Below are 26334 nucleotides of genomic sequence, written 5' to 3'. Positions count from 1 at the left end.
CAGGCTGTAAATTACACTCATTTCCAGCTTTCCAGGAGGAAGACAGGTTAAACATCGCCCCCACTTTGAAGGATGCCTGTGTATTTAACTTCCCTGGCTTCTCCAGTACTTAACTGTGTGCCCAAGGACTTTTTTGCCCTCAACAGCGCAAGAATATACATGTAGGCAAAATACTCATACACATAAAATAATTTAAAAATTTCAAAAGACCTCTATTAGTGTAGTATAAGTCAGCTTTTTATACATAATATAAAATACATCCATATACATATCATAGCTAGTACTAAAAATCAGTAAGACATAGTTTCTGTTCTTCAGGAAATATACTCTGGAAGGGTCTGTCCATACACAAATGATTCGAATATGATATCGAAATTTACAATTGCTTAACAGAGGCAAAATGAATGCAATTTTGAGGTATAAAAGGGAAAGATTATGGATCTAGGAATGGAGAGTCAGGAATTGAGCTGGGTATTGGTTCAGAAGCACCGTACTTAGTACTACCCAACACTTCTGAAGGCTGGCTCCCATATCCAGTGTTTGCTGTTGTGAGCACATGACCCTGGCACTGTATTGCTGTACCCTAGAGACAAAAGGAACAACTGTCCAACGTGCCGAGAGAGAAGAAAAAGATCTTAGTGTATAAACTTTGCCTCACCAGTGCAGCTAGATAGCGGAGCACCTTGTTGTCATTCACCAACATTTTAATGATGTCTTTCCTGGGAGCTTTGGGAATAAGAGCAAAACAGTTCTGAGCAGAATCTTCAATTAGTCCATAGCCATTATATGGAGGTAACTCCTGGAGAGAAACAAGAAGGAGGCAGTGAGGTTATTGGTGTTAACGTCGCACAAGAGATCACTGTGAGTGTTTTCTTCAAAGTCAGCTCAGAAACACTTATCCAAAAGCAGCTTTTGAGGACTGCAAATTCATGGCTAGCCTGGTTATATAGTTAGATCTTGTCTCAAAAATAAATGAATAAACATCCCATTCTTAACAAGTCACAAGACATATAAAAGAACCAGGAAATTGGTACATTAAAGGGGGAAAAAAAAAAAAAGCAACAGAGATTTTCCCTGGGAAAGATCCCAGGGAGGGTATGCTTTAAAACAACTACCTTGAAAATGCTCCAGACAGTTGTTTAGCTTGAACTGTTTAGGGGGCCTCCAGGCAGTGGGATCGGAATCCATCCGTCCCTGGTGCATGAGCTGACTTTTTGGAGCCTAATGCCTATGGTGGGACACTTTGCACAGCCTTGGTGCAGGGAGGAGGGGCTTCGACCTGCTGACTCCCCATGGGAGACCTTGCCCTGGAGGGGGCTGGAATGAAGGGTAGGTTGAGGGGAAAGGCTGGGGAGTGGGAGGAGGGAGGACAGGGGAATCTGTGGTTGGTATGTAAAATAAATAGAAAAATCTCTTAATAAAAAAAAAGAAAAAGAAAAAGATTAAAAAATGCTCCAAGAGGGCCAGCCCACAGGGTGGGGCTGGGGGCGAAGGGGCAGCACTTGCCAAAGAAGCCTCCCGACCTGAACTTGAACTCTAAATCCACAGTGGAAACAGAGAACCAACACCCAAAAGTTCTCCCCTGACCTTCACATATATACCATGGTACACACACACACATACACACACATACACACACATACACACACACACACACACACACACACACACACACACATACACACACATACACACATACACACACATACATACACCACACATACACACACATACACACATACACATACATACACACACATACACACACACATACATACACATACATACACACACACATACACACACACACATACACACACATACACACACACATACACACACACATACACACACACATACACACACACATACACACACACAAAATTTTGTGAACCTTAAAAAAAAAAAGTGAAATATAAATCAAGACACAGAAAACCTAAACTAAAACCAAAATTAAATTTAAAAAGGGTCAGTGAGCTGGCCCAGTAAGTAAAAGTGCTCACTGACAACCTGAGTCCAATCCCCAGAACCCACAGCATACAAAGAGAGAAACCATTCCCACCAAATTGTCCCCTTACCTCCATTTGTATGCTGTGTGCACATGCACAAAATAAATTATAAATGTCAATTAAAGAAATTATGGAGCTGAAAATTAAAATGAACTAAAATGAAAATCTCACTCTTAGGATTCAAAGACAGATTTGAGTAAACAGAAGAAATAATGACTCCAGAAGCCAGGTGTGGCTGTGCATGTCTGTCATCCCATCGCTTGGAGGTACCGACAGGAAGGTCAGGAGTTCAAGGACAGCCTTGGCTACATAGCTAGTTCAAGGATGGCTTGGGCTATATGAGACTCTTGAGGGGGCTTGGAGGGAAGGAACGGAAGAAGGGAGGGAGGGAGGATGGGAGGAAGGAAGTAAGGATGGGTTCCTGAAGTTAAGCTAATGCAAACTATTCACTCTGAGGAATATAAAGACTGAAAAAAAATCCCATGGATGCTCTGAGGGACCAACATAAGCATCGCATCTCATAAAAAGAGAAGAAAAATGGGGGAGAGAGTGTGACTGAAGAAAGAATAGTTTACATCTCTTCAACCAGCTGAAAGACATGAATAAACACATACAAAGAGCCTAAAGATGAGTTCAGAGACTCATGTTGTCAGACACACAATAACCAAATGTCCCGATGAGAAAGAGAATCTTGAAAGTGGGAGAAACTTGTCTAGTCACACACAATAGGATTATCAGCAGATCTCTCCCTGTGACTTTGGAGACCATAGGCAGTGGGCCAATGCATCCAATGGGCCGATCGTAAAAGGAAATAAAGCACAACAATGGGGAAATCTATACATAGCAAAGCTGTCCTTCAGAAACGAGGGACAAATCAAGATATTTCTAAATGAACAAAATCTGGGAGAGCTAGTTACCACTGCACCTGCCTGGCAAGCAGTGTGCCAGGGAGTCCTTCCAAGTTAAGCAAAGGGGCAGGACACTAGATGCTATCCAAAGGGTTCCGTAATGGTGAATACACAGAGCTTAACTCAGAGACATTACAAACTAATCTACAAGTAAGTGTTCTTATAATTTTGGGTTGCGATACCATAATTTCTCTGTCATGTAATTTAGGAGAGCTAAAGGTATTGCTAGGTAATAGAGGACTTGTCTACCATGTGCAACATCCCAGCTTTGATAGCTACCATTGAAAACAAGACAGAACAAAAGATAACCTTCATGATATGGGAGTCCAATTGACTTGAAGTGGGGAAACCACTTGGATCTACAAAATATACTTTGGTTTAATACCATTGAACTAGGTACTTTAACGTCGTTAAGATAATATGCTGTGTGCATTTGAACATAATTTAAAATGGAAAAAATTAAAACATTTTTAAAAAGTAATATAGCTTTGCTATAAGAATCAAAATTAGAGCCACACAGGGACTATCAGAAGGAAGTTCTCTGGTCATCCCCTTGCTCTACCTTCCCATTCCCACAAAGAAAAGCCAGTGCCCACAAATGCTATGGCAGCTGTTTCCGACAGCTATTTCTCAGCCTTTATAAACAGAGGTTATGTACAGAAATGTAGATACTTATTCACTTAAAATACTCTATGGACATTTTCCATGTTAATATGCATGGACTTACTTTATCTTTTATGGGCCATACAATTTTCTACTAGTATAGATAAATGTATTTTGTCAACCTCACTCTTCATCCTGCACAAAACATGTATTCCTTTATAGTCCTCAAGGTGTATTTTGTAGACCAAAGATAAACAATGTTCTAAAGAATTAAACAGCACTTCAGAAAGGTGATTCTACCTGTCTTCCCTCTCAACAGTCTACAAGAATTGCATTTTCAAAGAGACAAACACTAGGCATTAAAAATCTTTAAAACTGCTGTGGCGGCGGCCCGCGGAGGTAGACGGGCCCGGCGGTGCCAAAGGGGACATTCAGGCCCAGCGGCAGCTGGCAGAGACATTCAGGCCCAGCAGAGGCCCACAGAGGTGGACAGGCCCTGCGGCAGAGATAAGCAGACAGAGGTGGACAGGCCCGGCGGTGGCGGCCGACAGAGACATTCAGGCCCGGCGGCAGCCCACAGAGGTGGACGGGCCACACGGCAGAGACAGGCAGACGCAGGTTGGCGACCTGTGGAGGTGGACAGGCCCAGTGGCAGCAGCCGATAGGGACATACAGGCCCAGCGGCAACCGGCAGAGACATACAGGCCCAGTGGCAGCCGGCAGAGACATACAGGCCCCGTGGCAGTTCGCAGAGGTGGATGGGCCCGGCAGCAGTGACAAGCAGAGGTGGGTAGGCCCGTGGTGGCAGCCGGCAGAGACATGCAGGCCCGTTGGCGGCCCGCAGAGGCAGACAGACCCAGCAGAAGCTGACAGGGACATACAGGCCCGGCAGTTGAGACAAGTGGACGCAGGTGGGCCTGTGGTGGCGGGCCGCTGGGGTGGACAGGCCCAGGGACGGAGAGGGGTGGACGCAGCTTGGAGCGGGGATGCCCCTGGCCCCAACACCTGGGGAAGAGGCTATCTCCGTGGGTCGGAACCAGGGCGAGTCTGGACACTCTGTCTGGGGACAACCCAGGGCCCAACTGCTGATCCTGTGAAACCCAACAACTTGGAGGTGTTGGTGAGACTACCCTGCTTAGCTGAAACCCATCTGGGAGAGGATTCAGATGCCTACAGTTTGAAGTCTGAAGAAACAAGATCAGCTGAGGAGTTGACAAATGAACAAAACGTGACCTGGGAACACAGAAGAAGGCGCTACCCAGCCACTAAACCAGATCACCAGAATCATAAGTATATAATTCACCAACTGAAATCAGCTGTCCCTGAAGAAACAGCCCAATAGCACCAATTTAACCAAGAACCCCTACTAAACCAAGACTAAAAATTAGAACAAGAGAGGCACTCTCAGACACAGACACCACCTGCACCGCACAGAGGAAAAGATGAGTAGACGCCAGCGCAAAAATACAGGCAATAACATAAAGACCTATATGGCAACATCAGAACCTAGTGATTCTACACTTGCAAGACCTAAACATACCATGACAGAAGAAACAGAAGAAATCAACCCTAAAAATGACTTTAAGAAGATGATAGAGGCCCTTAAAGAAGAAATAAAACATTTCCTCAATGAGGAAATAAAAACTTTCCTTAAAGAGGAAATGAAAAACTACCTTAAAGAGGAAATAAAAACTTTCCTTAAAGAGGAAATGAAAAACTTCCCTTAAAGAGGAAATGAAAAACTCCTTTAAAGAGGAAATAAAAAACTCCCTTAAAGAAATGGAAGAAAAAACGAACAAAAAATGGGAAGAAATCAAATCAAGCCAAGAAAAAGCAATTAAACAGATGAAAGAAACATTCCAAGATCTGAAAAATGAATTTGAGACAATAAAGAAAACACATGCTGAGGGAATGCTGGAAATAGAAATCCTGACTAAACGAACAGGAACTACAGAAACAAGCATAACCAACCGATTGCAAGAGATGGAACAGAGAATCTCTGATACTGAAGACACGATAGAGAAAATAGATTCGTCAGTCAAAGAAAACACTAAAGACAAAAAAGTCGTAACACAAAACGTCCAGGAAATTTGGGACACCATGAAAAGACCAAACCTAAGAATAATAAGGATAGAAGAAGGAGAAGAATACCAACTCAAAGGCACAGAAAATATATTCAACAAAATCATAGAAGAAAACTTTCCTAACCTAAAGAAAGAAATACCTATGAAGATACAAGAAGCTTACAGAACACCGAATAGGCTGGATCCAAAAAAAAAAGTCCCCTCGCCACATAATAATCAAAACACTAAACACACAGAACAAAGAAAAAATATTAAGAGCCGCAAAGGAAAAAGACCAAGTAACATATAAAGGTAAACCCATAAGAATAATACCAGACTACTCAATAGAGACTATGAAAGCTAGAAGATCATGGACAAATCTCATGCAGACACTAAGAGACCACGGATGCCAACCCAGACTATTATACCCAGCAAAACTCGTAATCACCATAGGCGGAGTAAACAAAATATTCCAAGATAAAACCAGATTTAATCAATACCTGTCTACAAACCCAGCCCTACAGAAAGTACTAGAAGGGAAAATTCAACCCAAAGAAGCTAAACACATCCATGAAAAATCAAGCAATAGATAATCTCACACCAACATACACCAAAGAAGGACAACACAACACAACCACAAAAAATAACAGGAATTAACAATCACTGGTCATTAATATCCATCAATATCAATAGTCTCAACTCACCTATAAAAAGACATAGGCTAACAGAATGGATAAGAAAACAGAACCCATCCATCTGCTGCATACAAGAAACACACCTTAACTTCAAAGATAGACACTACCTCCGAGTAAAGGGCTGGGAAAAGGCTTTCCAAGCAAATGGACCTAAGAAACAAGCTGGTGTAGCTATCCTAATATCTAGAGAAAAAGGATGTTTCAAAAGAGAAGAAGTCTTGTGGCAATGCCTCAGTGGTCCAGGTAACTACCAGAACTCGGAAATCCGCGACGGAGACTAAGGCAGCAGAGATCTAGAGTGGAGTGCTGAGTTCTGGCAAACAGCTGCATCTTTCTTCCAGTAAGTACCTGAACAGGGCTGATGTGAATTATGTCAAGTCCAGATTTTAAGAATCATACTCTCTCAGGGATCTCCACAAACTAGTGGGTGTCCTCCCTCACTGCCCCTGTGAGACAGTCTCTGTACGGGAGAGGCCTCATATGACTTTGTCTTTGGTGTTCCTCTGGGGACATCTGTGTGAGAAACTGTATGCTCCAGAACCAACTCTCGTGTCCTTTGGCCAATGCCGGAGTGTGAAATAGTCCAACGTGGGAAACAAAAGATGATCCCAATTGGGAATCGTGACATTTTTTTTTTTTTTTTTGGATGATGGTCATGTTCTGTTTTGAAATAACCTCTGTGTATTTCATTTATTTTCTTTTACCTGGCGATCTCTGAGCAGACTTCAGATTTTGACAGTTGATGAAAGATACGACAAGCATTAATGTGTGGGTGAAATTCTGAGTGAAGTTTTAGTTAAAGTTGGTTGAACTTGGGATTGACTGGGAGGCCAAAGATTTAAAAAGCAAAAGATTCTCTCAAGACACAAGTTGTGTGATAATAGTGTGTTTTGTGTGTGTGAATGAGAATTTGTAAATGTTGAATTCTAGGCTTCGACAATCATTGTCAGTGCAGATCAAGCTGCAAGTATTTTTTCAAATATCTTAAGTTATATTTTCTTTTTCAGAGCTGCTTCTTATTTGGGGCTCCTTTTTTTTTTTTTTAATTGAGGCGTAATTCATAAAAGGGTATATTGTTTTGATGAGACTTTTTACAACTGTGGCTGGATGTCTTTCTTTAGTCTTCCAAGAAGGGCCATTTTATGTGGTGGTAATCTAATTGTACTGAATTATTATTTTGATTGTATGTTAATAAATAAAGTTGTCTGGGGGTCAGAGCTATTAGAGCCATAGCAAGAGTGTGGCGGTGGTGGCACACGCCTTTAATCCCATAGATATCTGTGTGTTCAGGGTCAGAGCTATTAGAGCCATAGCAAGAGTGTGGCGGTGGTGGCACACGCCTTTAATCCCATAAGATCTCTGTGTTCAGGGATATAGCCAGCATTGGAGACATATGCCTTTAAGACCTAGGGGGCTGTACATTCAGACAGTGACGAGGCAGTCATGTGTTTGGGTTTACAACCAATGAGAAGGCAGAACAACATACTTTAAAAAAACGAACCGACAGGAAGTAGGTCTCTTTTCGCGAAGCTGGGACAGCAGGAGGAAGGGTGAGATTTTAGCTCTGAGCTCTGACTTCTCGGCTTTCTCTTTTACATTGTTTCTGTGTTTCTTATTTAATAAGACGGTTGGTTACATCTACAATTTTACTTTTTTAGAGTTACTTTTTAAAGTCATGAGGTCAACAACTTGGACTACTATGCATGTAAGTGCTAATGCAAATTAAAACCCAAGTTGACCTCCAGCAGCAATTCATTCTATGTTGACAGTGAGAGAACACTTTGCCTGTTAGGATACTGTTACTCGTGGACTGAAATGCTGAAGAAACCCCTCCCCCTATTTTGTTTTTTGCAAAAATCAAGGTATATTCTAGGGTTTCCTGGTTGACCTCAACAGATAAACTGAGATGATAGTCTTAGTTCAGAAATGATCTGAATGTAGATTTACAGTCTACGTGTACAGCTGGCTAAGTGAGATCGCTTTCACAGTTCTGCATGTATCCCATCAGCTCCCCATTAGTCACTGAACTCTTAAAACTGGTATTGTAACATTATCACAATGTTTTGCGCCAATTTTATAAACTTTACAGTGCAATATGTGTTCCTTTTCTGAGGCAAACCAAAGGTATATTTCTCAAAGTTCTGCTGCTAACAGCAGCGTTGATGGAGGATTTTTTATACATTTGTAATAGATAGAAATAAACCAGAAAGAAAGAAGAAAAAAAAAGTGGTGGAGGAAAAGGTGAACATTGCAAGAATACTCAAAAGGGCTGAGAGTTGCAAACGCCAAGAATGGCTTTGCATAGTAAATGGAATAGAACAGCTCTGAACTATAGCTTACTTTTCCTGGTTTGGTCTGACAGAATGATTGAATGCTTTTGTATAAAAATCAGAGCCTTAAAAACAAGGATTTGGTGAGATTGTAAAATGGTGTGCCACTTTGGCAAAACAGTTTGGTGGTTGGTCAAAATGCAAAACATTGTTACTCTGTTACTCAACAATTCTACTCTTAGGAATAAATCCTCAAACTACTGAAAATGTGCACCTATGAAACATGTACATGAAAGTTTACAGCAATGTGTTGCTAATAGTAAAAAAGTTAAAACAACTCAAATAGCTATCGAATACTGGAGAGAAATAAAATGTGGCTTATTCATACAATAGAATATTATTAAGACATAAAAATGAATGAGAAACTGACAGATTAAATGACTTTGGTGAACCTTCATAATTTCATTTGTAGATCTTTCCATTTCTAATTTATAAATACATTTGGGGTTATAAATTATAAATGTACTGCCTCCTGTCAAAAAAAAAATCTTTAAAACTGAGCAGACTATAAAACCTCATTATTGTTGCTCTGTATCTTTGATTGTAACTAGACTGCGGGTGTTTTCGTACAGTGATGGGCTCTTTGTACTTCCTCTTTTGTGAGCCTCTATCATAGAGAACTCACTCATTTTTATTGAGTTCTTTCCTCCATTTCCCACATCGTTTTCTTAGTGCACTCGGACTTCTGTTCCATTACCTGTTTTACAGGAGGTGGCTCATGCTTGGTCACATCGATGCGTGGTAAATCAGGCATTCCAAACTTGTCTTTGTAGTACTGTCGGGTGAACTGATCACAGTCGTAAATGAAGAAAGTCCTCCCGAGGATGGTGAGGGACTTTCCCACGATGAAGTCCTTGGCAGTGTACCACTCCAGCACCTCTTGATCGGAGATTTCCAGCACACACTGAGGGAAGTTCTCTAATAGGAGATAGGGTTAGCGGGACGAAGGAAAGAACAGAAGAAGAAAGCTGAACGTAAGAGCTGGGTATCCTTGATGGCTGGCTCTGGTTCAGGGTTGAGTACCCACTGATTTGTCAAAGGAATATAAGGCTGTATATGTCAATCTTTGCAAAATACACAAATAATATGACAGATATTTTTCATGAAATCTCTCTTCTACATTCAGCTAGCACTATCATCAAAAGCTTCCAAGATCCACAGAATTACTACTTGGTCATATGAGACATGTAAGAGAGTTAGCTCTGGAAGGGACCAAAGTCACTGGGTTCTAATTCACCACCCAATTTCCCACACATCCAACAATTATTAGGTCTATCTGTATACAAAGTGCACTGCTAACTACTGAGGCTACATTCATCTAACTGTTGGCCAAGTGTCTTTTTCAAAAAAAATTTGCATGTTTACATTTATTTATTGGAGGGAGTGCGTACCATGGCAAACACGTAGAGGTCAGAAGATAACTCGGGGGAGTCAGCTTGCTCCTTTTACCATGTACGCCTCCATCAGGGACTAGATTCCAGCTGTCAGGCCTAGTAGCAAGCACCTTTACCTGCAGAGCCATCCTGTCAGTCCTGTATGCCTTTTTTTAAAAGATGTAACTATTCATTCAGGTTGATTTTCTATTCTTAATTGGGTCACATGTTGTTTGTCCATCTGTCTGTCTGTTTTTGCTATCGAGTATTTTCACGTTAGTTCTGTAGGTATTTTGGATACTAATCCCCTGCAGAAGTCTAGTTTGCAGATATTCTTTCCCCATCCTATATGTTGTCTCCCCAAACTTTCTGTGTTTCCTTTGTAGCACAGAAGCTTTTTAACCCCATAATCCCATTGGTATAATTTGGTTTTGTTTCCTAGGCTTCTGGGATCTTGTAAAACAAATTCTTGCCCTTTCCTGTCTTAAACCATTTCCTCCTGTTTGTTTCAGGTCTTGCGCTCACATCATTACTCTCTTTTGAGTTAACTTTTTTAACTGGTAAAAGTGAGTAGCCATGCCTTGTTTCCCATCTTAGAGAAAAAGTGTAGCTCTTCCTCCTTCAGAATAATGCCAGGTTTATCATACATGATCCATATTACATTGAAGTACATTCTGTCTAAATAGAATTTGCTCAGTGATTTTATTATGAAAAGCTATTGAATCTTATACAATGCGTTTTCTGCAACTACTGAGATGGTCCTGTGGTTTTAATGAAGGACTTTATGCTATTAATTCAGTCTTGGGGCTTGTTTTGGTCTGTTCATTAAAAAAAAAAAATTCTTATGCTGATCCTGTCTTAGAAAACTTGCATTGTCTAGGAATCTGTCCATCTCTTCTAGATTACCCAAGTTTTGGTGTATAGGAGCTCATAATGATCTCTAATGAGATTTAAACAGTATTTATTTTCTTTCTGATTACGTGCATGTATGTGTATCTGTGGAGAACAGAGGTGTTGGGTCCTGGAACTGGAATTACAGTTGTGAGTCACTCTGCATAGGCACTGAGAACTTAGCCCAGGTCCTCTGCACAAGCAGTGTGCACCCTCAACTACTGAGCCATCTATCTAGCCTGTAGTGAGCTTTATCCTGCTGTGGTATCTAGTATAATGTCTCCCTTCTTATCTCTGATTTTGAGTCTTCTCTCTCTCTCTCCTTAGTCCAGCCACGAGACAGTCAACTTTCTTCGTCTTTTTGGAGAACAAACTATTTTAATGATCCTTTGTGTTTTTTTCTTTTTATCCATTTCATTTAGTTTTGCTCTGATCTCATCTCTTCTCTTCTTCTCTTCTCTTCTCTTCTCTTCTCTTCTCTTCTCTTCTCTTCTCTTCTCTTCTCTTCTCTTCTCTTCTCTTCTCTTCTCTTCTCTCTCTCTCTCTCTCTCTCTCTCTCTCTCTCTCTCTCTCTCTCTCTCTCTCAGTTAAGGGTTGGTTTGTTCCTGGTTTTCTAGTTCTCTGGCATACCTTGATTGCTTATTTGAGATCAGCATGAACAGAGAGCATGCAAAAATGGTTGTCCATCTCCCCACATCTCTACCCAGGGTAAAGATAGGTCTAGATACTTCAACCACACATCCCACCCTATGTCCAAGCTCAAAAGTTCTTTGCCTATACCTGGGCAGAATCAGTGGAACCAGCCCCAGACTCCTAAATCACAAATATGCAGCTTTTTAAATGAATCTCAACTATGGATACTAAGAGTGAATTTTACTTTATGCAAATGTTGTTATAGAATCTAATTTTAATCTCTGTTTTTACACTGCCTAATAATGCTTCTTAAGACCTAACCATTTGCTTTTTGTATAAATCTTGTTTATTGTTTCCAATTTCTATATGGAAATCAAGATATAAATCTGGGCAAGGTGGCACACATCTTTAATCCCAGTAAGATCCATGCCAGTCAAGGTTATCGAGTGAGACATTGCCTTAAAAAAAAAAAAGTAGTTGACCCAAGACTCAAAGGCCGGAAGCATATGATGAAATACATTGTCTAATCGGTGCTGCATAGGCATTAGGGTATCGGCCTGCAGTCCCAGTTAACTGGGAGGCTGAGGCAGGGGTGAAAGAACAAGGCCAGGCTGGGCTGCAGAGTGAGGTGAAGACCAGCTTTGGACATTTAGTGAGGCTCTGTCTCAAAATAAAAAATACAAAGAGGGCTGGGGCTATATGGAGTGGCAAAATGCTTTGCTGGCATGCACCAGACCCTGGGCTTAATCCCCAGTACCACCGAGACAAACAAGCAAGTCTGACACTAAATGGGTTCCATTGAGAAGCCTTGCTCTACCTGTCTTTAAATGAATCACCTGTTAAATGTTTTGTTTTGTTTTGCTTTGCTTTGCTTTTATCTGTTAAGTCACTACTTCTAGAGTGTCCAGGAGGCATGCCTGGACCAAGAGGCAAATTAGAGAGGAAAGTTGTAGAAAAAAAAAACAAACAAACATTGTTCAAACCTAAGAAAGCTCTGACAGAGCCAAGTACAAAAGAGTGACCGCACTGACTACTAACTCCCTAGAACCAGGCCCCTACCCCAAACCTGCCAAGCAACAGAGGCCACACCGAAACTTACTTGCATTCTCCACCAAAATCTTGGGCATGTGCTGGCGGTTCATGAGGAGTGGGAACGGGTCTCGTCCGTTGTTCCGTTCATGGACCTCTCGAATCTCCACTGTGTCATCCATGAGGTAGTAGTGAATGATGTAGTGCCGGCATTCCCCGAACAAGCTATCCGTGTCATCCCAGATGGCATAGAATCGAAGAACCTTTGAGGGGTCCAAAGTCATGACTTAAGTTTCTAAGACAGAGTCTTAACTTCACTATGACATGTGTCTATCAGAAACACTTTCAGAGAGTAAATTTAAAAAAAAAAAAATCAAAGATAGGAAAATATCCAAAATCATGTACTATGTATTAGCAGCCAAAAAGAATAGTACAAGGCTTCTAAGTTTGTGCCAAGACAGAAAAGCTAACTCTGGGCCCAAATATTATTAGTCTTGGGAAGAGAAGCTGAATAAAAAAGAATAGTAGGGTTGCCTCTAAAGGTAATTTATGTGTAGTAACCAAGATATTTGGTAAATTGTGTGTATAGAACTGGTGTGGAAAGAATTCTCAATAATGAGCCCATCTTTCTTTTGGTACCATAAAAACACATCCACTAGTAACAGGATGGACAGAATCTTCTAATTTAAAGTCAGAACAGAAAGCCAGGTGTGGTGGTCTACACCTGTAATCTCAGTACATGGGATGCAGAGGCAGGAAGAACATGAGTTCAAGTCCAGCCTGGGGTACATAGCAAGTCTGAGGCCAGCCTGGGCTATTGAGTGAGACCTTGTCTCAAAACATACACACACAAAATAAAGTCTGGTGTGGTGCACACCCTTAATCCTAGAATTCTGGTGGCAGAATTCACAGAATTTCTGTGAAACTGAAGCACTCCCTCCCCCATAGAGAGCTCTGAGCCAGCCAGATCTATATAGTGAGACCCTGTCTCAATAAAACAAGCCAAAAAAAAATAAAAATAAAAATAAAATAAACAAAATCTCAATCCTAAGTCTATGCTAGCACTGGGTAGAAAAAGAAGTCAAGCTTTCAGCAAATTAAGACAAAAATTTCCGAGTAATCTGTTATTTATTTTTTCCCTTTATCAGTGAAGGAAGATTCAGATCTACTTCTCCACTGTAGCTCACAGGTGGAAATCTGGGAAGAGTCAGAAAACACTCAGAACATTCTGTTCCCTAACACTAATGCAGTATTCAGCAGGGGTGCATTTGAGATGGGGTTCCTGGGAAATCAACGAGCATAACTATTTTAATTAACTACTTTATTTTATTTTAATAGCTATTTACTATCAGAACATGTAACAGCTGTAAAATTTCCCCCAAATTCATCTAAGCCTGCCCAGAGGATTCTGTGAGATTAACTCATTTGGGGGCTAGTGTGCCAGCTGGTTTTTATGTCAACTTTATACAAGCTAGAGTCATCAGAGAGGAGAGAGCCTCAGTTGAGAAAATGCCTCTAAAAGATCTGGACTTAGTCAAGCCAATAGGACATTTTCTTAATCAGTGATTGATTCTGGAGGACCCACCATGTTATGGATAGTGCCACTCTTAGGCTGGTGGTTCTGGGGTCTATAAGAAAACAGGCTGAGCAAGCCATGAGGAACAAGCCAATAAACAGCACCCATCCCTGGCCTCTGCATCAGTTCCTGCCTCCAGGTTCCTGCCCTGTTTAGTACCTACCCTGACTTCCTTCCATGATGAACAGTGATGTGGAAGTGTAATCTAAACAAACCCTTTTCTCCCCAGGTTGCTTTGGTCATAGTGTTTATCACAGCAATAGCAACCCTGACTAAGACAGGAGAAAAGAAATGGGGGGGGGGGGGGGTTGAAATAGAAAGAGAGAAGCAGATAGATGTATGTGGCTCAGGAATTGCTTTACCATGTGAACATAGGCAGGGATTCACAAGATAATGCCACAAGCTCCTTTATATCTCTAATAATAACGCTGAGGGCCTGCTAGATGGCCCATCAGGTAAAGGAACTTGCTACCAAGCCCAGCAACCTGGGTTCGATTCCCAGGATCCACACAACAGAATGAGAAAACCAATGCCCAGAAACAGTCCTCTGACCTTCTCCAGTAGGCTATGGCACATACAACATACATTTACACATCCCCTAATTAATAAAATATAGTAAAATTTTAAGATAGTAAAAAATAGAAATCTAGGTATTGACATACTTTTCGCCCTACAGGAAACCACTATATGCCAATGGTTAAATTATACCAAAACATCTTTCCAATAAACACACATCCACACTCAAACAGGAGTAAACATACTCTATTATGTTGCTTACTTGCTTGTCAAAGGTGAGAAATTGCTTCAGCTGGTCAAAGTCTGATGGGGTGACAAATTTACGAACAGGCTCTTTCCGGAGTTCAGTGTAAGGATCGAGAGCCATCTTCTCTGGCGGATTTAATTCAATTCCTTGACTTTTCAGAAATTCCTAAAATTTCAGAATTAATGTCAACATCCTTCTGAACATTTTAAATGACATAAAATAATGTTCTGAAAATAAGTGTGATGGAAGGAACGACTTGTTGACAGATTGGGCATGTCTTAAAGAGGCTATCTATCTCCAAGGACCCACCTCTACAGACAATAGCTGATAACTGCCTGAGGCATTCTTTATTATATATATGTTAAGCTAGTTGGAAGGCATTATGGTAAGATAACTAGGCATCTTAAATATGAACTTACATCAATCAAGTTAGGGGCCTAGCAGCAAAATTCTGGCATTGTTTGAAGACAAGCATCTCATACCCAAGCATTGTTTTGCAAAACATGTGTTTTACTTTTGCTATGGAGGCAAGTGCACCCAGGGCCAGGTTAAGATGGAATAATGTTCCCCACCGTTCTAATTCACTTAAAATACGTATATAATTACTTTTTAAAAATCTAAGACAAAGTTGGCATTGGTTTCCTGGTGTTTATACTCCATACAAAAGAAAGGTGCGTATGTGCACACTCACACGAATACTAACCTGCTTAGTAACTCCCGCCCAGTCACCAGTGTCCTCCCCATCCACTAATGATGTGATGAAACGGATCCCACCAGCCAGAATGCTGCTGCAGTGTCCCAGCCCACAGAGAACATACTATACCTGTGTGAACTGGTCACAGTCAACAACTCGGAAAGTCTTGCCATAAATTGTGATGTTGATTCCCCGATTGAGGTCTTTCCAGTGGTAATGGTCTCCCACGTCGTTCTTGGCTAGCCGCTGGCGTTTGATTAGCTTGCCTTGTGGGATCCCAGAGTTCTCCACAACCGGCTCTACCACGGACATGCTGTCATCTTCTAGATAGTAGTAAATGTTCACTTGGCGGATTCGATAGTGCTCCTCAGTTGATATAGGGACATCTTCTTGGAAGTAGGCGCTAAACTTCAGCACCTGTTACACACAAGAGAAGGGTTTTAATTATCATCCGAGAAACACAAACTACTCTCCTTAAAAGAGAACATTACAGGAAAAGTTGAACACCAACCCGCCATAGACTTCTTGGGCAGCATCTGAAAAAGTACCCTCACTGTGTTCAGAAGCATGTGCATGATACATAGACCAAAGCTCAGTCCTCCGAGGAGTATTCATTCAGTGTGAAGTCAGAATGGCTTATTGAGTGTACATTCACAAAATATATTAAAACATACATGTTGTGGGATTACTTTCCATTTCTGGTACTTTATTTTATTTAGTGTTTCTGTTCAGAGAGACAAGGCATTAGAATTATGTTCTAGGTAGTCAAAAGAGTTTACCCAAACCTCTACTTAAGTAAGGGGAGAATGGAGGAAAATAAGATCCTTAAATCAAGACACATATGTGTCTTAATCAATGAGAACATAAAAGTACAGGTTTTTAAAAAGTAGAAAATCAAGGTAAAAACCAAAAATAACCGGCTACTGCTTAGGAAAACTATGAATATAAAGGAGAGAAGTCCTTAAAATTCCAAAGAGAAAGATGAAAGGGACCTGTTCAGTGATGTATTTGAAGAAAAAGAAAGGGGGAAAAGAACAATTTTCAAGTAATAATTTGAATTAAATGCAAAAAAAAAAAAATTCTAAAGGAAACCACCACTCTAGTAATGCAGAGGAAATAGGGTGATTTTGAACCACAGATTTATAAATATATGCAACATTAAAGCCAGAATTCATCATCTGGTTCCATGTCACTACTTCTACAAAAGAAGAAACTTAGAATCCAGACTGGTGAAGTGGCTTTTCCTGGCCATCCATGAGCCGGAGCTGGGACCAAAACTCTACTGGGCCCTTGTAGTCTTCACACACTCCATCACCTCCTAGATGATGGAGGCTATGGTGATTCAGAGGAGGAACCCGTATGGAAAAAGTGGTCCAGTAGTACTTCAAACTGACAAGTGTTAAATGGGAGGGATGAGAAAGTTTTAGATGAAGCTGAGAGGAAAAGGGCAGGATTCCAGGCAATGGTGACAGAAGGCAGGGGAAGGGAACTCGGGAGCGACGGGCATAGCGTGGAGGCCTAGTGCCAGCCCTTCTGGAGAACAGGTCTGCAATAAGAAGTGTGTGTCCACAACACAACAGCAGCAGGGGCCTGACTGGACGGATGGTGGGTATGGGGGTGTGGGGCAGTGGAAACCAGATGAAGTACTGAGGAAAATACAGTGTTAGTGGCACAGCCATGACCCCATAGAAGGGTAAATACAGGGAGAAGATGGCCTTCACAATGTGCACGGCAAGGTGAAATTTGAACGTTTTAACTTATGTGATAGTACAAGCTGATGCTATAGGATTAATTTAAGACACTGGGCTAAATTAGGGGAATGGAATTGGTATTAAAGAGTAGACAAGCCAGGCAATGGTGACGCACACCTTTAATCCCAGTACCCAGGAGGCAGAGCCAGGCGGATCTCTGTGAGTTCAAGGCCAGCCTGGGCTAGAGTGAGTTTCAGGACAGGCACCAAAGCTACACAGAGAAACCCTGTCTCAAAACACGAAAGAAAGAAAGAAAGAAAGAAAGAAAGAAAGGAAGGAAGGAAGGAAGGAAGGAAGGAAGGAAGGAAGGAAGGAAGGAAGAAAGAAAGAGAAAAAGAAAAAAAAGTTATTGTCAAAGGTTTTTAAATTTTGGGGGCTGGAGAGATGGCTCAGAGGTTAAGAGCACTGACTGCTCCTCCAGAGGTCCTGAGTTCAATTCCCAGCAACTACATAGTGGCTCACAACCATCTGTAATGAGATCTGGTGCCCTCTTCTGGTTTGCAAGGACACATGCAGGCAGAACACTGTATATATAATAAATAAATCTTTAAAAAAAAAAAAAAAAAAGACTAGACAAGGATGACTTGAGTGTTTTGGCCCCGAGACAGGGTTCCGATCACGTTGGCAAGGGTGGAAGAGATGTCGGCAGAGCACATCAGAGGGGAGAGGTGTGAAAAGATAAAATGAGCAGCTCCATTTTCGACATGCTTAGTCTGGACTGGGTATCAGGGAGGGAGCAATAGGCAGTGACACACGCATACGTGCAGGGGACACCTAAAGTTCATAAGGACACAAGGACACTTGTCAAAAGAGTGAGCGCAGAGATGAGGACCAAGACTGAAACTGGGGCCATAGCCATCTTCCTCAACCACCCTCTCTCTAGCCCTGGAACGATGGCATGTTTTTAACAATGGGACCTTGGCCTCCGAACGGGAGCTGATACCTAATATTTGGACTTGTGTTAGAAAGGCTATACAAGTAGAAATTTATAATTTGCTACTTTAAAAAAAATACAAGAGATAGCAAATTCATTTAATTTTAGATTCACTTACTCTATGAATGTTTGATTTGTGTGTCTGCTGAGTCACCTGGCACTCGGGTTACAGAAAGCTGTGAGCCACCACATGGGTCCTGGGAATCAAACCCAGGTCTTCTGCAAGAGCAACACGTGTTCTTAACTGCTAAGCCATCTCTCTAGCCCCTCCAGTTCTTAAGAATATACTTTTTAGCCCCTAGCATATGATCAGTGTAGACTAATCCTAGTCTCTTATCTTGGCACATCTACAAATGAACTGTTATTATAGGAAAGTTTCGTAAAAATTTAGAAAGGCTAAATAATGCACATACCTTAGTTCTTGTTTTATAGTAATTTTATTACATTCAGATTCTTATTTTAAACTTTATTTTACTTATTTTTACTTATTTATTTGTGTGTGTATGTGTGTGTGTGTGTGTGTGTGTGTGTGTGTGTGTGTGTGTGTGTACATGTGCAGGTACCTGTGGAGGACAGAAGAGGGCATCACGGTCCCTGGAACTGTAGGTAGTTTGATTGTGAGCCACCATGTGAGTGCTGGATTGAACTCATATTCTCTGGAAGAGCAGCCAGTGCTCCTAACCACTGAACTCTCTCTCCAGCCCACTGACTGTCCATTTTAAAAATCATTTGCCTCTTCTCTTATTAAGAATAAAGAGTTCTAGGCCCCTATAAGGAAGCAACTGATAATAATGTTAACACAGAAAGTTCTTAACGGGTGGTTAGGATAACATCAGCTGTGCTAAGTAGGATGAGAACGTGATAACATGTAGAAAGGGAGGGAAAATAATATTTAGATACTCTGCTTAAAAATATCTTTTCACTGAATTTTACAGTGGCCTTGGCTCCTGGTAGTGCGTTCAAGCCTCCTGGGCTTGTAGAGATCATATCTCTTATTTAAACTTTGAAAATGATAGAGGAAACAAAAGAGAAATACTTGGCTTGGCATCTCATTGAATGTGGGGAGAAAATGTCAAGAATGAATGCTCAGAATCCAAACTGAGAGAGCAGATCTAGCGGTTCTCGGGGCTGGGTAATGGTGGGAGTCAAAAAAAAATGTAGAAGCTAGGTGCAAAGAACAGCTCACCCACATGAGGATTTCCCACTCTCTGGAGCGGCCTGTGGCTAAGGTCTGGACTTCAGTGAGGTCAGAGCTGAAAAGAAATACTGACAGTTGTCTGCACTGAGGAGACAGTTGGAGCCACAAAAGTAGGCGAGATCTCCTCAGAAGGGACATTCAAGAATGAGCACAGAAACTTGCAAACGTTTACACCAAGGAGTCAGGGAAAACAGAGAAAGAGCCACCTGATGGACAGGAGTGGGAAACTATGAGAGTGAATAATCATGTGTACAGGCAAAGAGCAGAGCCTGGGAAGGAAGGGAGGAGTCAGAGAGAGAGCCGGAACAGGGCCGTGGACGCCTGTGCAAACTCAGCGAACAGGGAGGGTACCACTGTTGTCTTTGAGTAAGAGTCTGGGGCTCAAGGACTGGGTAACATTATCTTCTTAAAGGAGTCATAGGCAGAAGGGGTTTTGTTGTTGTTTTGTGATAATATGAACTTTGCTAGAGAAAAACAGTCACTAGTGTGTTTGAAATAGAAATAGCGCCAACGATGAAAGGGTGGATGAATGAATGAATGAATGAAATCTTGTTAAAAAAAAAAACAAAAACATAACCGACAAACAGATGGAGATGTTTCCCTCTGTATTGACTCCATAGAGGCTTAGGACTCACTGTGGCAGGATAGGTAGGACACAGAGCAAACGCACATCGTGCAGCATGATTGTGGGATTTGGAATTCAGGCGACTTTTAACTGTATTTGGAAAATATTCTGGGGAAGTCTACAGGGAATTATTTTCTGTAATCTGCTTCCTGCCCAGAGAAGGCCTTTTCCAAGGCCCAGTTCCGCTCGCTGTCTGTGACTAAGGGTTGAGGCATCTGAACAATTTTCTCTCAGAGTACTCAAGGAATTCTGTAGTTTACTGATAACGTTTCTGCAAGTGGTCAAGTCTTAGACATCTGAAGTCAAGGGGTACCCTGAAATCCCAGAAGACAGATACCTTTTTGTCAAAGGCCACATGAGCAGGAACAAACTCCGCAGGAGGGGGCGGCCTGGGTGGCCCATAGGTTAAGACGGGTGCTTTATTAGCCAATTCATCCAGCTCAGCCTGAGAGAGCTGGTTGTAGTGGAGCCGGTCTCCGCCTATGCCCACGGTCGGACGTCGGGTAACTGCATAGCCATTCCTGTAGCCGAGCGTCTGGCTTCTGTGGAATGCTGTTTTCTGTAGGAAAGATTTATGCCATTAATAACCTCATACAAACCTTTAAAGTAGAACAACTAACTTCCTAAATTATCACAGCTTAAAACGTTTGCTTTAAAAACAAATTTTAAAATTATGTGTAGGTGTGTAGATGTGTGCATGTGAGTGTAAATGCCCTCCGATTCCCTGGACCAAGATGGCTATGAGCCACCTGATGTCAGTGCTGAGAATTGAACCCGGGTCCTCTGTAAGAACAGTTCTTGCTCTTAAAGGCTGAACAATCTCTCCAGCTCCAAATGTTTGCTTTTCAGCACCATAAAATGTACATCAAAACGTTTCACTGCATTAAAAGTTTTTTTAAAAAATAAATTTATTTCTTTTTATTTTCTATCCCAGCCTCAGTTTCCCCTCCCTCTTTTCCTCCCAGTCCCTCCCCCCAAACTGAAACACTTGCTCAGGAGCAAGGAAGGAAGTAGAAGCCACCCAAGGCTAAGAGAAAACAACCCTGCTCTGTGATGTCTGGCTTTTTTTTACCTCTACCACACCATTTCATCTATACTCTTTTTTATTTTTATCTTTATTTTCGCTGATCTTGTTTTCCTTCTTCTCTTAGTGGTCATGAACAATAGCCTTAGAGGATCTGGTTTTCTGAATTTTAATTTTACCTCCAGCAACAGCCCTTCTTACTATATTGACACATTCATATAAGTCTTTGGAAAGCGGCTTGCCAGCATATTTGGAAACATCCGGTAATCCTGCCCTTATGCACTGATTTTTAAAGATACATCCCAAAATTACGGGAAAGAGTGATCTGCTTAAAGCTGATCATAATGATGGCAAATATGTGTGTATATATGATGCTTAAATGTTGGAAATCATGTAAACAAACATAAAGAAAAAAGGAAATGATGGGAATTTCACTCACAAGATTACAATGGAGGGATTAAAATGGTTTTAAATACTACGCATCAGCCTAGTGAAGTACTTACAATTTATTAAAACAAAAAAGAGCATCATGTAAAATTATAAGCATGCAAACTGGATTTGGTAAACATTCTGTATTCTGGATTTCTGGATTTTGTTCATTTTCTGCAATGAATATACATTCGTTTGTCATTGGAAATGTAAAAGATTAATTAATTTAAATAAAGGGACAGTGAAATTTAAGTTATATTAATTCATTGGGTTTTATGTTCTTTGTGGGGATATTTTTAAATTACATATGTAATATAGTTATGTACTATGCATCTATGATTTATAAATATCATAAAATTTATTTTTATTAAGAATAAAAAGATTTCTTCCGAGTCCAGCCTACTATCTTTCAAGGTCTGTACTACCATCCAAGGGAGAACAGCATGGACTTCTGCTAAAAGGTTTATGGAACACAGACCTTTCTTTAAGGGTCCTGTGTTCTGGGTTCCAAGTCAGTTGGCAGGAGCTTCCCAGGATTCGTAACACACTGACATAGAATAAGATGTACTGAACTGGGCAATGTGCATGGCTTCAAGTTCCTCTTTGCAACCCCTAAAGACAGGCAATGTCACTAGAGGCTGAGAGTGTAGCTTGGTGATGGTGTGCTTAGCTTGTTCAAAGACTGAGGCTCGATTCTCAGCACCAAAAGAGGGGAAGAGGGCTGAGAGGTGGCTTGGTAGGTAAGGGCTACTTTCCACCAAGACTGACCACCTGAGTATGACCCGTGGAACCCACATGGTTAAAGGAGAAAACTCCCAGTCATTGTCTTATGACTTCTACACACGTTCTAGGGCAACTCCTCCCCCACAAATTATGAAATAAAACATCAATAACTTAAGTTCATTTTCTTTGTGGTTAGAAGATGTCTCTAGCATTAGTCAACTATATCATGGGGCATTCCAGGCAAGGCACCCCTCAGGCCTCCCACCCTTCTTATTTATTAGGGTTCACCTTCTGGCCACGTTTTCTTTGGAGTCACAACATGCCTGCACTGATGAGGACGCAGTGGCCACGCTTTTTCAAATTTCAAGTACTGATAATTAGTCACCCAGTATACTTCATATGAAGTATGTCCAAGGCAGTTCATCTTTCCATATAAATATTTAAAGTCTGGCATTTCTATCCACACCTCTGCAATCTTCCAAATCAACTCAACTCTGCCTTGTGGGTAACCCACACTAACCCACACCGAATGTGTAAGCTGATTCTGTACAGCATAGGAAAATGTCGACAACGTTTAAAGTATATAAAATAAAAAAGCTCATTGAAACAGAAAAATCAATGGTGCTAGCCAAGCACAGTGGCTCACACTTTTAAGCCCAGCACTTGAGAAGCTGTGGCTGGAGGCCATTTCCAGTTTGAGGGCAGCTTAAGATACATAGTGAATTTCAGGCCAGCCGGGCTAAAAAGCAGAGAGACCATGTCTCAGACAAACAAACAAACAACAGAGAAACACACTTAGGGAGCTTGTATCTTTAAAATAAATGACCATGTTATATCTTAACACAAGAGTAGAAGAGGGTCAGAATCCAAAGTCTCTCCACACTTGCAATTGAAATTGATGTCCCCTAGTAGACTAATTTTCCTTCAGAACTGTGAAATTTAAGGGTCTGAATGATTAAACTATACAAATCTAAACCACTACTGGCTCACCTATGTTCATCACCCTACTGAATCTCAATGTTGATTCTCCAGAACATGTGTGTGACTCTTAGAATTAGGACAAACGCTGAGTGCATTTAAGAGCTAATTCTAAGGGTTGGGGGTACAGCTCAGTTGGCAGAGTGTCTGCCCGTCACCCACAAAGCTCTGGCTTTGGTGACCTGACTGTAATCCTAGCACTCAGGAGCTCAGAGGATAAGTTCAAGCTCACCCCAAGCTATATAGTAAGTTTGAAGCCAATCTGGGCTACAGGAGACCCTGTCTCAAAATAAATGAATAAACAAATAGCTAAACTATGTCAAGAGGAAACCATGAACCCAGACTACCATTGCAGCTGGGCTTTGATCTGAGGTATTTTTATTGTGTTGTTGTTGGTAGCATGTTTGTTTTGTTTTTTTCTGAGCATGTGTGTGTGGTGTGCACATGCCTGTTTGCATGCATGTGGGCATACATGGGAAAGGTCGACGTTTACATGGGGAGGCTGCATCAGATAAGGGCCAGTCTAGCTAACCAGCTAGCTTGGGTTCCCATGGGTTCTAGGGACCCAAACTCCACTGCTCACATGTGGGCAGCAAGCGCTTCATCCTCTGAGTCACCTTCCCAGCCTGGTTTATGCTTTCTTTTCGTGCCATTCTTGCTCTGTCTAATTTGGATTTGTTGTTTGGAGACAGGGACTGGCTATGTAGCCCAGGCTACACTCAAATTGACCATTCTTATGCCTTAGCTTCCCAAAAGCTGTGATCCAGGATGTGCACCACTACACTGGACTTGTTTTTATTTAATTTCATCTAGACAGTGAATAAAAACAGCCAGGGGTCGGGGGAGGAGGAGTAAGATACAATCTGACATGCCTTTAACGGAGCATTGCTGGAGGCTGAGGTAGGTAGTTGTCAAGTTCAAGGCCAGTCTGGACTGCATACAAGATACAACAAACAACCCCATCCCCACCCCAACACACACAGTCTGAAAAGGAGTCATATATATATATATATATATATATATATATATATATACATACATACATACACACACACATAATATTAAGAATGTAAAACACAGGCTACGGAAAGAGAACACACCAAGTGGTCCATGCGGTGGAGGAAAGTGAGATGGGAGAAATACAAAGCAGAAAGGAGGAAGATCGGCACTCTTTAAAGAGAAACTACAAGAAAAACCAAGATGAGCTGGGGAGGGATTGAGTTCTAGAGAAGGCTGAAGCTGGAGAGAAAAGTGACCCGTAACTCAGAAGCTCAAGAGACTGGGGGAAAGACTCATTGAAAAGGAGTGCATAAAAGTTTGCGTGTACACACAGGAAAGGGGGCTGAAAGGCAGCGATCCTGAGGATTCAGAAGAGCTTGAGAATGAGGTTGCTATGGAGAAGAGGTAGGAGAGGATGAAGGCAAAGAGGCGCTGAGTAGGGGTAAAAATGCATCTGGGGAGAGGCGTGGGGACAGCCTGGGGTAATCGGGCCAGAAGGCAGGTAGGTGAGGCTGGAAAGTAAGAACAGGGTCGCAGTGGGGACCCAGAAGGTGTGTGGACTACCAAGAGGCCGAGCAAAACCCGCAGAGGCCGCAGAGGAGGGCTGTGGAGTCTGAGCGATGGGGGAGAGCAGAGGCGCGCCCAGTGGAGAACCCTTCGGACCGGCCCTCACCGTGGAGTCCGTAAAGGACGAGCCCGGGAGAAAGGGCAGGCCGTGCACCGGGTTGGTCACCATCGCAGCCCTGCAGCCGCCGCCACGGTTGCCTTCTGCCGCTTGGGTTACCCTGGCAACAAACAGCATCCGCGGGCCTCTCCAGACTCCATGGTAACGCCAAACACTACGCGAGGGAGGGAAGAGGCGCGGGAGCCGGGAGTCGAGAGGAGGAGGCGGGGGCCAGGTCTGCGCGTGCGCACAGGGCTCCAGAGGCTCCTGGCCACTGGACGTGGCTAATGGGTGTGTCAGAGGCGGCTCCGCCCCTTCCTTCCCCACCCCTTCCCTTCCTCCTTAACCCCACTCGGTGGCTCCCAGAGGATGCAACCGAGGAGTTGTTTCTATGTAAGGTTGAAGGAGGTTGGTGTCCTCAGGCCTTGGCTCGTGCAGTGAGGTCGGGGGTTGGAAGACGTGCTTTTAGATGAGTTCCTTCCCGTTCCACCATGGTCCTTCCCAGAGCTCAGGAACTCTTTCCCAACTCTGGGAAAAGAGCTGCTGTCCTAGTTCACACACAACGTAAATAGTTGCTCCCCAGTGAAAGCGCTAATGACTTCAAACTCATGCTTCTTGGGGCCGGGGCCGTGGATTAGATTATAACTGACTGCATGTTGCTCAGACATGGTTTGGACACCCCCCACCCCCACGCCCCACCCCGCACTTTCCCAATCCCTCCACGGCTTCCTGGTTCCCTCTCAGCTGTCTATTCCACCCTGGTTCCTGGAGGCTGTGTGCTTTGGTCTCAGAACTGTACTGAGTATCTGTTGACTACAGAGCAGGAGAGTACCCATCTCAGTCCCTGCTTTATAGCTACAGAAGCAGTGGTATATCAGAGCCACAGAGAAAGAGCACCCCTTCAAAGAGAGAAACTGAGTCATGAGAAAAGCAGTTAAGGGCAGTGAAATACTGCTGAGTCCAGCAGTCTCTGGACAACTTAATATTTTTCATTAAAAAAAAAGAAATGAGCCGGGCGGTGGTGGCGCACGCCTTTAATCCCAGCACTCGGGAGGCAGAGCCAGGCGGATTTCTGTGAGTTCGAGGCCAGCCTGGACTACCAAGTGAGCTCCAGGAAAGGCGCAAAGCTACGCAGAGAAACCCTGTCTTGAAAAACCAAGAAAAAAAAAAAAAAGAAAAAAAAATGACCCCATTCATGAAACATCACCAGGAAAAGAAAGAAATCAAGAATCCAAGATGCCCAAGGGTTTGGATTCATTATGTCTCGAGTTTTCCCAGGAGTCTGACCTTCAAAACATGGCGTTATGACCTATGAATTTAGAGACAGATAAGAGTAGTAAGTCTGAGGGAGAAGACATAACTCAGCGTCATGGGTCACTTGCTGCCACCAGTCAGATGGCAGCTGTATTAGTCAGGCTTCTCTAGAAGAACAGAACTGATAG

At 42.3% G+C, this 26334-nt stretch overlaps 1 protein-coding gene across 1 annotated transcript in view; it reads right to left on the bottom strand.

Annotated features, from left to right (window-relative positions):
- Window positions 1–25324, bottom strand: part of Efhc1 (EF-hand domain containing 1) — a 50875-nt gene extending 25551 nt beyond the window's left edge. Inside the window, exons 1-7 of the mRNA XM_076557903.1 lie at window positions 24902–25324; window positions 20413–20634; window positions 15697–15984; window positions 14889–15038; window positions 12605–12797; window positions 9306–9526; window positions 659–799 (exon numbers count right to left, since the gene is read on the bottom strand). Coding sequence (XP_076414018.1) covers window positions 659–799; window positions 9306–9526; window positions 12605–12797; window positions 14889–15038; window positions 15697–15984; window positions 20413–20634; window positions 24902–25030 — 1344 coding nt within the window. The 5' untranslated portion in view covers window positions 25031–25324. The remainder of the gene's footprint in view (window positions 1–658; window positions 800–9305; window positions 9527–12604; window positions 12798–14888; window positions 15039–15696; window positions 15985–20412; window positions 20635–24901) is intronic.
- Window positions 25325–26334: the final 1010 nt, after the last annotated feature.

This window comes from Peromyscus maniculatus, chromosome 21, assembly GCF_049852395.1.
Source record: "Peromyscus maniculatus bairdii isolate BWxNUB_F1_BW_parent chromosome 21, HU_Pman_BW_mat_3.1, whole genome shotgun sequence".
Taxonomy (NCBI): Eukaryota; Metazoa; Chordata; class Mammalia; order Rodentia; family Cricetidae; genus Peromyscus; species Peromyscus maniculatus.
Note: the sequence above shows the minus strand (reverse complement) of the source record. Positions and strands in the feature narration are given on the sequence as shown.